Source organism: Phoxinus phoxinus, assembly GCF_949152265.1.
Source record: "Phoxinus phoxinus genome assembly, chromosome: 15".
NCBI lineage: Eukaryota > Metazoa > Chordata > Actinopteri > Cypriniformes > Leuciscidae > Phoxinus > Phoxinus phoxinus.
Window position 1 is genome coordinate 29,087,422 of NC_136890.1, and position 15,690 is coordinate 29,103,111.

The 15,690-nt window shown below is 37.5% G+C and overlaps 1 protein-coding gene across 1 annotated transcript; it reads left to right on the top strand.

Moving 5' to 3' along the window:
• The first annotated feature begins 167 nt into the window (after positions 1–167).
• On the top strand, positions 168–15,087 carry ampd1 (adenosine monophosphate deaminase 1 (isoform M)). Its single transcript, XM_079637182.1, has 15 exons — positions 168–322; positions 4,477–4,642; positions 6,124–6,232; positions 6,710–6,875; positions 7,681–7,900; positions 8,536–8,665; positions 8,755–8,949; positions 9,261–9,392; positions 9,479–9,642; positions 9,726–9,852; positions 10,570–10,733; positions 12,842–12,962; positions 13,087–13,260; positions 13,351–13,461; positions 14,556–15,087. Exons 1-15 carry the CDS (start codon positions 301–303, stop codon positions 14,709–14,711), a joined length of 2,157 nt encoding a protein of 718 aa, XP_079493308.1. The 5' UTR covers positions 168–300; the 3' UTR covers positions 14,712–15,087.
• Positions 15,088–15,690: the final 603 nt, after the last annotated feature.

The window sequence follows — 15,690 nt, forward strand, 5'->3', positions numbered from 1 at the left end:
GTGTAATTCTTACATGTGCATGGATGTTCGTATGTGTGAACTTGCATAATATCCTCTTTTCCATGTGAGCTTGTCACTTGAATCTGTCTGTCTGTTAAAACTTAAAATAGAGTTGAACACAGAACCTGGAGCGCCCCTCGTATCCAGTGCGGGTACACGGCTCTGGTTACACTGGGCAACCGCTGCTTAATATTGCACTGTTGCAGTGTCCAACTGCACACTTCCCCGCTACCGAGGAGCAGTGTCGGACCGACCAGCTTTCTGCAGGAAGAGTGATAGTGTCAGAAACCAAAAGCCAACATGTCCAAATTCGCTGTGTCCGGTGAGTGTCCATTCACCACCTGAATCCAACACACAAAGAGAAGATTTGGTTTTAACATTGCATTCATCTATGAAATTTGTTTTACATCACAGAAAACCTCCAAATGAGCTAATAATTGCTTAATAGATGTGTGTGCAAAGTTAATTGAAGAATATTAAAATGCTGCAAAAGTTTGGACACCACTATGGTCTCTTGCGGAAACTGTAATTCAGGAATGGGAGGGTCCGAATAGTTATTTTTGCCTATAAGTCTTTACAACAAATAGTTTGTACAACAAACTTGTACTACAGTAGGCAAGAACTGCATTTGTTTTTTATCAGGCAGTGGTGGTATATAAGAGTTTTTTTAGGAACTTTAATTCAAAGTCTAGAGCAACCGTCAGGCATTGCATACTTCAACTGTGTCAACACCCCTGACATTTTAATAAATAGAAGCAGAATGAAAATAGAGGTGTTAGTGTTTGAAACTGCCTCATTAACACCTGAGATGGATTGATCCACACGTTTAGATATAGACTGAAGTGCAATCTATATGCGCTCTTGAAAATGATGTCAGATAGGCTGTCTTGTGTATGCATGCAGGAGTTCTCACTGATTTTTTATTTTTTTTGCAGCTGTGGCAATGTGGAAGATCTGACTCCATTAACGAGGTTGCGAACGCTTATGAGTTATGACTTACTAGTAAAAACACATGGAGGCTTGCTTAAAAAATGCAGGATAACCTTTTGCTAGTCAGCGGATTCTAGTGGCTCAAGTGTCATGCTGATGCTCGACTCGCCATCACTCACCTGAAATTTATTTTTACATCATAAATGTTTGACCAATGGGTCTTGGCGAGTTCAGTTGTGCTCATACGGTTTCATACACCTGGCAGAATCTGCAAAACGTTAATCATTGTAACTAAATAGGTATTATAAAAATAGCATGTTTTTATGATTACTCTTATTTTGTTCAAATTATTTCATTGAAAACAGATTCTGCAAGGTGTATTTAAACTTATACGTATGTGCACTGATTATATGGGATATTACTGATTCTTTTCTTCTCAGTAAGATATTGGGCTGATTTGAGAATTACATTTCTAGACATGCTGCTTTCCATGTGCAAGCTAAGAATAATCTGAATTTGAATTGGACTGTTATAGGATATCAGTCACTGATATCACCAAGTTTAAAAATAGAAACACTATCATTTCGAGGCAGCAGGGAAGGCCAGAGAGAGAGTTATTGAGAAGGCTGTTATAACACTCGGTTAATGAGTTCACACCCAAGTAAAATACATTAATACTCTGTTAAACATTGTTTCTGATATTAAAATACTTATGTCTCTGCATATTAAGCTGGACGTGAGAAAGTCATTTGTAGTTGGTGTGATTTTTGGCAGGACTATCTGTTTGCCTGATCAATGGTGGATAGGGGGTGTTTCTGAAACCTTTTGCTATTCAGTTCAGTGATGTATTCAAATATTTCAGAGTAAAAATCCTCTTCCTGTCTTCATGTGATGACTTACTGTTATGTTGTGGTCAATGTGTGTTATTGTCCTTGTGAGTGACCGTAACTCTCGTTTGCCCCTCTCACATGAATCCTGTCCAAAATCTGATGGGTACATGTTACTAACCCAGCGGAGGTGAAGCGTAAGTATTGGAAGGAATCATAGGCGGATGATTATGTGTGTGTTTGGAAAGAGGGGTGAGCATGACCTGGTAGATATGGGAATCTCAAAACCAAGGGATTTGCCATGAAACTCCAGGTGGATACAAGCCGTGTGATTTTTTTTTTTAAAGAAAGTTTTAGAGTGCTGAATGTGAATTAGGGGATGTTGAATATTATTTAGTACAAATAAGATATTTATTTGTTTAGTGTTCACGATCCATGACATTGACATTGGCTGCATCCAAAATCACATGCTTCTATATTAGGGGGAAACCATATGTGACAAAAATTCTCAGTACTCATAAAAAAGTAGGCTAAAAGTACCAAGATGACCTACTACTTCCAGCGAGATTCTGAAGTGAGCATATGATGGACACTTTCCCATAAGGCCATGGGAGAGGATTTGTGAATAACAGTGAAGTGACGCAACTGACACTGGTAAGCCACGTGATAATGACAAAATGGTGATCCAGATTATATTCATACTACAACATACCTTTCAATGGTCACAAAGTAATTATTTATTCAAAATAAGTACCAACTAGTCGGCACCGATAGCCTCGTGCCAACATGTAGCGTCGTTGTGATTCGGGCAACCCGAGTTCCTGGCTCGTGGGCCTTTCCTGAGCCCATCCCCCCTGTCTCACACCTCACTTCCTGTCTAGCTACTGTCCTATTCTAATAAAAGGCAAAAACGCCAAAAATAAATCTTTAAAAAAACAATTAAGTACCAACTTAAGAGAGTATACGATTTCGGACGCAACCTTTGTGGATTGTGGCCTGGGCCAATGGTGTGAGTGCTTGGGGCTTCTAGCTGAGCTTTAGTTATTAAATTTGAGATGAAACAGGTATTGAAATTGTAATTTGAATTAAACCAGTTAAAAAAAAAGTATGATCATGGAAAGTGAACAATAACAAATAAAATTTTGCCTCTATGTGAGGAGAACAATAGTGATACACTGTTTGGGATTGTGAAAAAAGTCATAGTGATGTGACAATGAGCATGACTCAAAGTTTTTTTTCACTCTACCCCATCAGTCACTGCGATTTATATATACAACGGTTCATGTTGACATGTTGTAAAATTCGGTTGCCTGTAATACAGAGAGATTGTATTTACTACTACCGAATTATTTGTTATTGGGGTGGCATGTGTGATCCCTCAAATGTGAATAAAATGACAGTTCCAATGTGTTGCTTACTAACTCAGTCTAACCTATAACCTCCTTTTTCTTTCCAATGTTTTGGATCTTCCTCACCCATTCTGGGGGAATGAATAATCAGCAGGGAGTAAGTATAAAGGAACACGTCCGAGATCAACATGTTAAAACTGCTGCAGTGCAACAAAATGGCAAAACATCCATCTGTATATTTTATTCACTTGTTTGTTTAGGTGAAAATATACATTGGGGTACAAAATCTGAGACTATATTGAAAATCTGGCATTCATAATGTAATTTAAATCTATTTTGGGTAACACTTTATTTTATAGAGTCCTTGTTACACGTTACAGTTATAGTAATAAATTGTGCATAATTACATGCAACTAACCCAAACTCTATAACTACATGTAGTTCAATATTGTTAGTCATTATTTAAATGTATTATTTTGCACTGTAACTTGGACGCCTGAACATAAAGTGTAACCCTGTTTTGTTTTAGTAACATTTAAAACGTAATGCTATAATGTAAATTAAAACAAATAAGAAATATTTCAATTTGCAACACTGATGTTAACTTTTGTGCAGATGGGCAGATTTTCTTGCTCAAGTGTCAGAGCATAAAGCTATTTATAATATAATTTGTAATTAAAATGTGTATACAGCTGAAAAGAATTTGCACCTCATTGTAGTTCATAAGCAAACAACTGACTAAATTGTGTACTTCTGGCTTAGACTGGTGATTTCTGCGCATGTTTAATGTGATTATTAAAAGCTTTTGGGATGAAGGCCTCATATTTTCTTGTCTGTTTTTAATTAGACGTTTCTAAGTTATGATTTGGGTTCTGCTGAATTGTGTATTGGCTCAATGAATTTGTCATATAGTTTTGTTTATCTCTGCATGGGAGATTTTGCTCATTCACTGCTAGCGATCACGGTGTCTCAGTAGTTGAATCATTCTGAAAAAATGTTTGTGCCAAAAGCATGCTCTGGTTTGAAAGTTCAACAAAAGTTGATATTCTTATAGTTAAAATTATCTAAAGGACAACCAGTCAGATGCTTTAGGCTATATACAAGTTGGTTGTTCACTTATTTTGCCCTTTATGGCATTTAGGCTACCATAAAAATGAGCTATTTGTATGCTTAAGTTATGTCAAGAAGACCATAACATCTCACTTGATGCATTTTAACCGCTTTGGGGCTTTTTAGTCAATACACTCTCGCTCCCTCTCTCTCTCTCTATCTTTTATTTCATTTTATTTTTTATAATGGTAGACCGCCATCTCCTTAAATAATAATTTTACATGAAAACCAATGTGGTGCTGCTTCTTGTTTTCTACCAGAAACGGATGATCGTCAGCGTGCGATCGCAGAGCGTGTTTTTGCATCGGAAACCAAAGATGAAGACGTCCGTGAGGAGATCTCCCTGTTTGATGTGGCTGACGATTGTCCTATCCTCAACCAGGAGCAGGCCTATCATGTATCCGAGGATGATGACTTAGAGAAGCGGTCAGTGCAATTATATAACTCCTTTTTTAAATGAGTTACATATTCATATTACATAGCAAATATAGTCTGGTGACTTGGTTCTATGCATTGGTTGTTGTTGATATTGAGATCAACTGCAGTGGAGGCAGATGAACACGAGCTTGCAGTGGCAAGGTTTAAGCGTTAGTGATTGGAGAAGTCCTGCATACATCACCAAGGAGAAAAGTCAACTGTTTTTCAAGATCAAACATTTTGACAAGATGAAAAATGTTTTTATTTTATTTTATTAAACATAGGAGAAAATCTGGAATGAAACATAGACATGCATTTAGAAAATTATACATCTCATTGAACATGTCTATCTCTTAAGTCTCATTTGCAATTGCAAAAAAAGAAGAAAAAAAAAGTATGCCATCTATAATATTTAGGCTACATGTGGTCTCAACATGGCCGCCTCACCACCACCACCACCGTGAAGAGGGGAGGGGGGCTTTTCAGTAGAATAAACTTATTCTCATGTAACTGAGTGTACATCATACATATTTGTCAGAAGCACTATTTATTTACTTGATTGTAAGCCATTTCTTAAATGTTATTTTAAAGGTTATTTCCATAGGTTGTTGTTATTGTCTTTTGGGTTTGGCAAATCTTAAACAGTAACTAGGCTGATTTACTTCTGCGTCGGACCTACGCTCTAGGCTACGTGTCAGTTTTCGTTAATACTTCTGCATCCTTGTCTAGAAGGCACGATAGTTGATGTGTAACCCAGTATCAAGGCAAAAGCTGAAGAAGCAAATTGTAGGCCTACATTGTTGGAGAAGCAGCAGCAGTGATGGAGGCAAATAGCAACTTTTGTTGCAGCTTGAGTTGTTTAATACCGAAGAACAGATCATTTGTAGTCCGCAAGCGGAAATGGATATGAGGAAATGCAACGCTATTTTTTTTTTACCTGAGGGGGAGGGGTTCTAACAGACCAATCACAGCGCTTGCGGCATGCGTAGAATTTGTTACATTTTACGCCATAGTTACGACATAGGCTGTGTGTAGCACGTGTAGCCTATGAACACTACCTACTAGCGGTCTGCATGTGTAATTGCGTGTCGACGCAGAAGTATAAATGAAAACCGACATGTAGCATTTGGCGTAGGTTCGACGCAGAAGTATAAATCAGCCTTAAGCTGTCGACTGTTTAAAATTTGTTTACTGATCCGACAGCGCTCGAAATGCAAGCATTATGGTTGTCTCAAGCCACATGAAAACGCGGCATACGCGACTTAATTTTGCAAGCGTCTTTAATTAAAGCTTTAACAGAATTTTGAGGTTACTGAAATCTTTGTTGGAAAACGCTATGGAAACATTCATTATATAAAATTATTATTTTTTTAAGTATTTTTTTCTTGTAGTATTTCCTGCAAAAATCATTGGTGGATTCAGTCTTTAACTATTTGGTACAAAGTTTCTTCAAAACTAACCAACCTCATCTTTAACCAATCTCCACACAGTAAGAAGCATCTCAGCCGCACTCACCATGATGAGCTAGAGGATCAACCAACCTACTTGGAAGTGCCTCATTTTCAGAGAGTGTCCATCACTGGTGACTATGCTGCTGGGGTATGTTCCAATTTATAACTTCCTGTTACTTCCAGGAACTGACTGGGATATTCCCATGTTATGTAAGTTTTGATTTATATATCGCCCTTTACCAAGACCAGCAGAAATAGATCAGCCAAGGGGTCTCTCGATCTAAGCAGGTGGAGCCCAGCCCTGGATTTGGTTTCTGAAATCTATATCTGACATTTAGAAGGGGGTTTTAAGAGAGTTCGAGTTAAGGAATTCATTTTCACCTGTAGTCATCAGTTCTTGCCTACTCTTTTCTAAGAATCAAACTTAACTGCCCTGGCATTACATCAGTGACATGATCGCTTTTAAATATAGTTTCACTCAGTCACTGTAATGCGTTCTATGACTGTTCATAATACATTTGCTTGTATGTTAACTTATCGCTTTTTCATATAAAAAATATGGCATTTCAAACATAACATTCAGGGCAAGCACTTGGCGTTTCACACAATCCAAACTGTACTGCAGGTCACCATGGACGACTTTGAGGTGTCCTGTAAGGGTTTGTACCGTGCCCTGGCCATCAGAGAGAAGTACATGAAGCTAGCTTTCCAGAGATTCCCTACCACTCCATCTCAGTTCTTACGCAAAATTGAAGGAGAGCAGTGGAAACCAGAAGATCAGGTGCATCCAGGTAATAACTGTAGAATACTATGATAAAAAATAAGTTACAATAAGGTTCCATTTGTTAAAGTCGGCATGAAACAGAGGTTGCGATAGTCTTTTCTTTCCTATACTGACATATATCCGAGCGAAACTGCTTCTCGAACAAGAAAAAATGTTGGGTGGGACTTGATTTTGTCCATTGGGAATTGGTTGGATTGATGTGATTTGCTATTGCTGTAATCTCATGTGAGAGACAGGTTGTCCCGTCCTCACGCTGAGAAACACTTATATTAGTTCTGACATGACAACTCTCTGAGAGTTTGGCATTGTAATGAATATGACAATGTGTTTGGTCTTGCCAGAATAAATCTGCTACGCTGCCGTTGAGCAAGTACGGAACTTGCCACTGCCAATACACACATGACACACTGCTGTGAGGAAGCAAGACACACTGCTGCTGTACAATCACCCCGTAGCAGATCTATACAGGTGGAGCTGGGGAAGGTGAAGGGTTTCTGAACAGTGTTGCCAGATTGTGTCAACGATTTCCAGCCCAAATGCTCAGCTAAACCCGCCCACTCCAAGAAAAACTTACCCAAAACATTAACTGTCAAAATAATGTGATAGAAATTTTATTGCCATGTCAATCAATGTTGATACGGGTAATTTTTTATCTACTAAATAAATCGATTTCCCAGGAAAACGGATCAAAACAGGGCAAATTCATTTAACATGTTAAAACGGTAGTAAATCAAGGAATTAACTGATTTTAATCCTCGGAAACAAACATAATATAATGATACATAATGATAACAGTCTCTGTTGTGTTGCAGTCTTTAGCACTCCTCCTATGGCTGGTGATGATCCTTTCTGCACTAAGGACTTCCCACCTAACCTCGGCTACGTTGCTCGCATGAAGGACGGTGTTATCTTTGTCTACAAAGATGCAGCATCTGCTGATAAACACCAGCCTCTGAACCACCCCGGTCCAGAACTTGCCACTTTCCTCGATGACATGAACTTCCTCATCACCTTGATTTCTCTGGGCCCAACGTGCGTGCACGAAACTCCTGCATGATGCTTCAATAATCTCTAGTTGTCTGTATTCTCTCATTTTCCATTTCAGGATAGGGAAAAAACACTAAGAATTGAATGTGATGAAATAGTTTAAATCAGTGTTACATATTTCATTATTTGTTTATGATATACAGCACTGTTCAAAACTTTGGGGTCAGTAAGATTTTTTAAATGTTTTTGAAAAAAGTCTCATGCTCACCAAGGCTGGAGTTATTTGATCAAAATTACAGTAAAAACCAGTAAAATGTTATTATTTAAAATAACTATTTTGATTTATTGTAAAATGCACTGTATTCCTGTGATCAAAGCTGAATTTTCAGTGTCACATGATCCTTCAGAAATCATTCTAATATGCTGATTTGCTGCTAAAGAAATATTTTATTATGAATTAAATGTATTTATTTTATATAAAATTAAATTGTAATTTCTTATAATTTAAAGAATCATCATTTGAAATATATTTATTTTGTAACAATGTAAAAGTCTTTATTGTCACTTTTGATCAATTTAATGCATGCTAGCTGATTAAAAAATAAAAATATAAAAGTCTATAAAGTATAAGAATGATGTTTTTTTTTTTTCTAAATGGATGCTTGTGTTTTGTCCCTCAGAAAGACATACGCTCATCGGCGTCTGAAGTTCCTCATGTCAAAATTCAATGTACATGAGATGTTAAATGAGATGGAGGAAATGAAAGAGCTGAAGAAAAATCCCCACAGAGACTTTTACAACTGTAGAAAGGTATGACTCAAAACAGCCAAATGTAATTTATACATAAAAAAAATAAAAGTTATTACAGTTATGTTGTTGTTCCCTTCTCGCTGGTGTAGGTTGATACTCACATCCACGCTGCCGCCTGCATGAACCAGAAGCATCTCCTCCGCTTCATCAAGAGGTCCTACCGTGTGGATGGAGATCGGGTGGTTGCTGTTTTGAAGGGCAAGGAAGTGACCATGAAGGAACTTTTTGCATCTCTTAACCTGCACCCCTATGACCTGACTGTAGATTCCCTGGATGTGCATGCTGTACGTATCACACAACATCATACAAATCCTTCCGTGCCTGCTTACCCAAACTTGGGAAGAATATGTATAGAGAATCAGCAGATGTTCAGGACTAAAAAAAACAAGATGTCAAAACATCCTTACAGCACTATGCAGCTCATTATGCAGTTGTCATGTGCTGTATTTTTAGACCATTACATGGGATACAAAATCTACCCGGTGTATCCTCAGCTGTTATGACAGTATTTTTAGCACTCCTAACTGCTCACGAAAACTGTTGTTTGTGATGACTGCAAAGTTATTTACAGTTATTCCTTGCTCGACTCATGCAGGGCAGACAAACCTTCCAGCGTTTTGATAAATTCAATGCCAAGTACAACCCTGTGGGGGCCAGTGAGCTGCGTGATCTTTATATGAAGACTGAGAACCACATATCTGGAGAGTATTTTGCCACCATTATCAAGGTAAGACTTGGGTGAACCATGGCATTAGTCATTTACACTTCACCTGGAAACCAATCAAATCAGCCATAATCTCTGTAATCTCACAGGAAGTCGCCAGTGACCTGGAGGATGCCAGATACCAGTACGCAGAGCCCCGTCTGTCCATCTATGGCTGCAACCCTAATGAGTGGACTAAGCTTTCCAGCTGGTTCAACAAGCACAGGGTCTTTTCTCCTCACCTCAAGTGGATGATTCAAGTGCCCAGAATCTAGTACGTGAATCTGTTTCACTTCTCGCACTTTAGTCTCTTTGTGAAAACTGTACTAACAGTATGTCTTTTATTTCTCCCTGTAGTGACATTTTCAGAGCCAAGAACTTTGTGCCACACTTTGGAAAGATGCTGGAAAACATCTTCCTACCTGTCTTCCAGGCCACCATTGACCCGAACTCCAACCCAGAGCTTAGTGTCTTCTTGAAGCATGTGAGTGAATTTGGAAAATATAATATTGGTGAATACATTTGCAAAGAGACAAGTTCTATCTCAGTAATACAGTGTCCTAGTCATTTTCAAAAGTGTGGGGTCAGTAATACTTAATTCAGCAACGACACATTGAATTGATCGAAAGGGAAAAAATACATATAAAATAAATTTATAATTTTACGGAAGATTTCTATTTGAAATAAATGCTGTTCTTTTGAACTATTCATAGTTTTATTTTATTTTTTAATTGCATCATGGTTTTCACATCAAGCAACACAACTGTTTTTAACATTGACTATAATAATAAATGTTTCTTGAGCAGAAAATTGTAATGCATGCTTTATTGACTCCAGCATCATCTTGCTTGTTCTGAATCAGATCCGAAGTAACTATAGCTCAATACTTGAGTAGTCTTTTCATTGGATACTTGTTTACACTTACTCAGGTAATTAATAACATTTATTAATTTTACTTCTACTTGAGTAATTATTTCTATAAGATTTTGTTTACTTTACCCACGTCTGCAAATCATTATATTAGAATGATTTCTGAAGGATCATGTGACATTGAAGACTGGAGAATTTAGCTCAGCCATTACTGGAATAAATTCATTTTAAAATACTATAAAACAGAACAATCATTTTAAATTGTAATAATATTTCACAATATTACTGTAGTCTGTTAACCCCTCCATCCCTGTGTTTTGTCCCTCTGCAGGTGACAGGCTTTGACAGTGTGGATGATGAATCCAAACACAGCGGTCACATGTTCTCCACAAAGAGCCCCAAGCCTGAGGAGTGGGACATTGTGAAGAGCCCCTCATACACTTACTGGATTTACTACATGTATGCAAACATCGCCCGACTCAACCAGCTGCGCAAGTGAGTATCTCAATAACACAAAAAGAAAAAAACTAGCTATAGGACATTTATAGACTAGATCATTGTTGTACTTGATACTATTATGATTGCTTAATTGAAGTTAGGGGTTTGTTTCAATCCCTGACCCTAAATACTTAAACTTTGGTGTATAGACCTTATTTCACAGCTGCGCCATCTTTGATTTTTAAATCCAGCCCAATTTATACTTCTGCATCGAACTCATGCTGTAGCTACGTCGTAGGCTGTGTGTGTAGAAATTTAAGTAGACAAAAACCTCCCAACAATATGAGCTGTGGCAAATTATAAGTGACCTAGGAGCTGTATACAGCTTTTTACAGCAGATGCCATTGAAAACACAGCAAGTCTATCCCTCACAGCCTCACTTTCATACCTGTCACAGCTCTGCTTTGAATAAGGTCTATAATACATCCCACACTGTTTGTCCCATGGACATGAATAATACTTCAAGTTGTACAGCTTGCAAGGAGACGTGTGCTATTAATTTTTTACTTGGGGACACTTAAAGGAGAACTCCGGTCAATTTTAACATTGAGCTCAATTTTTAGTAAATTTGGAGTGCTGTCAATACAGAGAACAAAGACAAAAATCGGTGTTGCCTACACTGTGTTATCCTATTTTTTAAATTTGCACCCTATTGACTTGAATGGGGCAAGTTTTAAACCTGCTTTTATCCTCTTAACATATTTGATGTGTCATACAAGTGCCCAGCCATGTTAAGTGATTCCTTAAGAGTGAACACGAGTGAATCTGACTTCAGTAGATGTGAAAAATATGAATAAAAATGATGTTATATCAGCCAGCGCAAATACCTGTATTTAGTTCCTGTTTTCGGTGGAAGTCCAAAGTAGTCGATTGTCGAGTTCACGCGCGTGATCATAGTAACTAAACCTATGCGCGTGAACTCGACAATCGACTACTTTGGACTTCCACCGAAAACAGGAACTAAATACAGGTATTTGCGCTGGCTGATATAACATCATTTTTATTCATATCTTTCACATCTACTGCAGTCAGCTTCACTCGTGTTCACTCTTAAGGAATCACTCAACATGGCTGGGCACTTGTATGACACATCAAGGATGATAAGAGAAATAAAAGCAGGTTTAAAACTTGCCCCATTCAAGTCAATAGGGTGTAAATTTTAAAAAGAGGATAACACGGTGTAGGCAACACCGATTTTTGTCGTTGTTCTCTGTATTGACAGCACTCCAAATTTACTAAAAATTGAGCTCAATGTTAAAATTGACCGGAGTTCTCCTTTAATATTCAGCAATTTATTGATTTGACTGCACTGACACTATTTGATGAGAATAGATGATGACATCACTGATTCCTGCAGTGATGCTTTATAGAATTGAACTCATTCATAAATGATGAACTTTACAGAGTTATTGAACTGAATTAACACTGAACTGACTTCAACTGAAGAATGACACTATTGAGTTTTTAGAGCTGCTTTTTTTGTTTGTTTGCTTTCTGTTTGCATCATTGATCATTATTTATTTGAAACAATCTGTATTGTATGAAGCTCTTTATAAATAAAGGTCAAAAAGAGTAAAATAATTGAGCTAATTATCATTTTGGACACAAAAAAGTTGGCAAAAAAAAATCATAATTTACTTTTTATTTATATATGTTTTTGAAAGAAGTATCTTATGCCCACCAAGATTTTAAAAATACAATAAATATAAAAGTAATATTGTGAAATATTAGCCTAATACAATTTATAATAACTGTTTTTTATGTTAATGTATTTTTTTATGTAATTTATTCCTGTGATGCAAAACTGAATTTTCAGCATCATTACTCCAGTCTTCACAATCCTTCATTAATCATTCTAGTCTTCTGATTTGCTGCTCAAGAATATTTTATTATCAATGTTGAAAACAGTTAAGCTACTTACATTTTTTGTGGAAACAAAAAGGACTCTTTGATGAATGAAAGTTAAGAAAGAACAGCATACTTGAAGTCTTTACAGTCACATTTGATTATTTTAATGCATACTTGCTGAATAAAAGCATTACTTAAATTAAAGGTGTGTTTATATAGGCCAGAGTAACTGTATCTTATGTTTTTGTGGCATCCAGGGAAAGAGGTATGAACACATTCCAGTTCAGACCTCACTGTGGGGAGGCTGGAGCTGTCACTCACCTGCTTGCCTGCTTTATGACTGCGGACAACATCTCTCACGGCCTCAACCTCAAGAAGGTTAATACACGCTTTACCCTGACCATTAGGGGGCATCCTTCACCTTAACACTTCATCTTATCCTCATGCTCTCTCTCGGTCTTCGAAAGAATCACAACAGTCGCTGTCTCCTCATTTTCCACAGAGCCCAGTCCTGCAGTACCTGTATTACCTGGCCCAGATTCCCATTGCTATGTCTCCTCTCAGCAACAACAGTCTGTTCCTGGAGTACAACAAGAACCCTCTGCTGGAGTTCCATCAGAAGGGACTGATGGTCTCCCTGTCCACCGACGACCCCATGCAGTTCCACTACACCAAGGTTTCCATATGTGCAAACTGCAAATCTTCTCTCTCTCTTTCCTTTGATTTGATCATGTGTTTGAATTCATCTGAATGCCTGCATCAATAGGAGCCCCTGATGGAGGAGTATGCCATTGCAGCCCAGGTGTTCAAGCTCAGCACCTGTGACATGTGCGAGATTTCCAGGAACAGTGTCCTCCAGAGCGGCCTGTCTGATGAGGTGAGGTCACATGACTAACACATCTCGTTTGGACTACAAAGCGATTTTTCCGGATCTTATGAAGTCACAATGTTCCTCATTTAAATAATCCCCCCCACGGAATACGCATAAAAAGGGGACGAGGCCTGGTTGAGCTGCATTAGAGAAGGCAGTGTTGTCACTAGTATATGTCAAAGAAACACTGTTTTTTTCCACAATGTGTCCAGAACTACAGTGTGACCTTCCTTAAAACTTATTTGAAACACTGTTCCTGAACATTATAACCACAGCTTTTATCTGTGCACTGCACATTTTACAGGGAACAGCTTGTTTTCTGTTGCTTTCATAATCTCTCACTTCTGTAAGTAAGTTAACCGCTCCTTATAGGAAAATTAACCATGTTTAGTGATCGATTACTGTTTGTATTACCTCAGTATTCAGACAAACATCACAATTAAATGATAACATCGTATCTCTAATGTATAAGAAAATTTAAAAAACATACCACACAGAAATGTACCGGTACTGTGAAATTCGTGCTTGCAAAAAATCCGTTCTACACGATCCTCTTGTTTGTTAACATTGTCAGGGTCTGAAGCGGGCTCAAATTGGTTTGAAATTGACGCTATCCTCAATATTTAACTGAACTGCATGTTATGAATTATGAAGGAGCGTGACATTTCTCAAACACGGGGCTAAGTCTGCCAATCACAACACACTGGGCCAGCTAACCAATCACAGCACATTTTGTATTTCAGAAGGAGGGACTTCATTGAAATTGGTGTGTTTGCGCCAGATAATGTGAAAAATAATGTGTGTTTTTTAACAATCAAGCATGAAAACAAATGTAAAAGTGCATAATAGGACCCCTTTAACAACACTGATTTTTTTTTTTACTTCAAAACAATGATTCTATATCTAATAATATGGAATTAATAATTCAAATTATTCACACATTTTACATGTATATATTATATGTTATATATATTACACATCTGTAGTCGTCACCACCAGGGTTAAGGAATGTTTTTGTTGAAATTTGATGCCTAGTAATAATTTATACCTTTCAGTTTTGATAATCACACTGCAACATAAACTTTTTCTCACACAAACAGGAAAAGGTTCACTTCCTTGGTGCCAAGTACTTGAAGGACGGTCCAGAGGGCAACGACATCCGCAAAACCAACGTGGCTCAGATTCGCATGGCCTACCGCTACGAGACCCAGTGCTATGAGCTGAACCTTATTAAAGAGGGCATGATGACTGACTAAAAAAACATCCACACATGCAAAGTGTTTGTTCTGTACTCTCTTTAAATGATGTCACTGACAACAACATTTCGGCTAATATTATTGTGAAGCCCATTAGATGATGCCCATGAGACAGAGCTTATATCTTAATGAGAAATAACACTCCAGAACCGAGTCTTCTTGTACACAGGTGTTTGTTGGCTTGTGAAGTTTGTCTTATGTCTGATCTTTAGGTCTTACTGCTGTTTACAGTTTACTAAGTTTACACCCCCTTTGTGCCTTGTTGTATCTTTATCCTTATTGTTTATTGTATCCTTATGTTTTTTAGTGGTCATGCTTTGGGAAAAAAAAGCCTGTTACATACAGTTGACTCAATAAACTAAATCTATATTTAAAATATGGTTGTGTTCTAAAATTTTGTTCATTTATTTTAGTTCTTATAGTTAGCACAAAATTGACAAACCTGTCATTATTTACTTAACTTTATGTTGTTCCAAACCTGGTTAACTTTTTTCGGTGGAACACAAATTTTTTTTATACAGATGTTCATGCTGCCCATCTTCCATTCATTGAGACCAAAGGCTGTCAAGTCTAAAAAGGACATCAAAACCACCAACTTCTGTAAAGCAATACCTATTCCAAGTCTTCTCATGTTATACAAAAGCATCAGTTCACCTTCTCCTCCATCTCTGTAGCTCTCAAAGGTCATTTGGACATCTGCATATTAAAACTTTTAGGACCTGACATGGGTACATAATAGCAAGTGTCATTTGTTGTCATTAGTGCCAAACCAGGCACAACAGGAACAGGTCATGCATCTTGATGTATGAATTTTGGGGTACAGTTTGAGAGCTTCTCTGTATGTAAAATATTGTAGAATATCATTTAAATGTAAAATTTAGTTGTTTCTCAAACCTATTGTATGACTACATAATGTGTGTTATGAAATTGAATTAGCTATTTTAAACGAGTAGGCTATATAAAATCACACGATGGATTG